This window comes from Aplysia californica, unplaced genomic scaffold, assembly GCF_000002075.1.
Source record: "Aplysia californica isolate F4 #8 unplaced genomic scaffold, AplCal3.0 scaffold00161, whole genome shotgun sequence".
Taxonomy (NCBI): Eukaryota; Metazoa; Mollusca; class Gastropoda; order Aplysiida; family Aplysiidae; genus Aplysia; species Aplysia californica.
The window spans coordinates 1235752-1236683 of NW_004797431.1; the positions used below are offsets into that span (position 1 = coordinate 1235752).

A 932-nucleotide genomic window follows, 5' to 3' on the forward strand; every position below is an offset into this window, starting at 1 on the left:
TTAGTCTCTCGGACTCGCAACCGTAAGGTCGTGGGTTCGAATCCCGTCAGGGGCCTGACGTTGTGTCCTTGGGAAAGGCACTTTGCACGTGTTTGAGCGCGTGAAATCCGCAGCTTGCACTGTGTGCTTCCTCGGAAGCTGAGAATGTTTCTGAGTGTTCTCAGAGGGTCTGCTGGGGTAATAATAGTTGTAAAGCGCATAGAGCATGCTCTTGAGCATGGATATGCGCTATATAAATGCAATTATTATTATGTTGTTAGTGGGTTTTAGAGTGCTGGACATTAGTAATGATTCATGTTCGCATTACAATGAATTACACGTTATAGTGGGTGCTTGGTGGGTGCTCTGGTGTGGTTTGCTTCTTCTTTCCTATCAAACATCTATCGTCCTTATCTCCCTTTCTTCTTTTTTATGTTTGTTTACTCTCTTGTAACACCTCTAATCTTCTGGCACTCATATGACCTTATGCAGCTGTGAGCGTCGAAAAACCTCTACTAAAACGGAAAAAACATCGTTCATCCTGATCTCTCCTCCTTTTTGTGTTTGTTATTCTCTTGTAACACCTCTAATCTCCAGCATTTATATGACCATATTGTGTTGCATGTGCCGTAAAACTCTTACTGAAACTAAAAATCACGTTATAAATTACAACTATGTAACGATCTCTCCCCTAACCGACTGTTGTTTCCCCTCAGCTGCTGAGTGCGGAGGACCGATCGGAGCTGGAGACCAGAACCATCCAGTTTTTCTCGGCCGTCATCGCCTTCCACGCAGAGAACCAGCTGCTCTTTGCGCGCGTCCTCTGTGATGTCATCAAAGACCAGGGGACCAGCAAGTCAGGTGTGTGGGTGTGGGTGTGTTATGTGTGGGTGTTGTGTGTGTGTGTTGTGTGTGCGTGTGTGTGGTTGTGTGTATGTGGGTGCGTGTGTGTG

At 45.9% G+C, this 932-nt stretch overlaps 1 protein-coding gene across 1 annotated transcript in view; it reads left to right on the plus strand.

Moving 5' to 3' along the window:
• LOC101845464 (baculoviral IAP repeat-containing protein 6) overlaps nucleotides 1–932 on the plus strand; it is a gene marked incomplete in the record, with an annotated part of 131221 nt that overhangs the window by 100046 nt on the left and 30243 nt on the right. Inside the window, 1 exon segment of the mRNA XM_035969592.1 lies at nucleotides 696–840. Coding sequence (XP_035825485.1) covers nucleotides 696–840 — 145 coding nt within the window.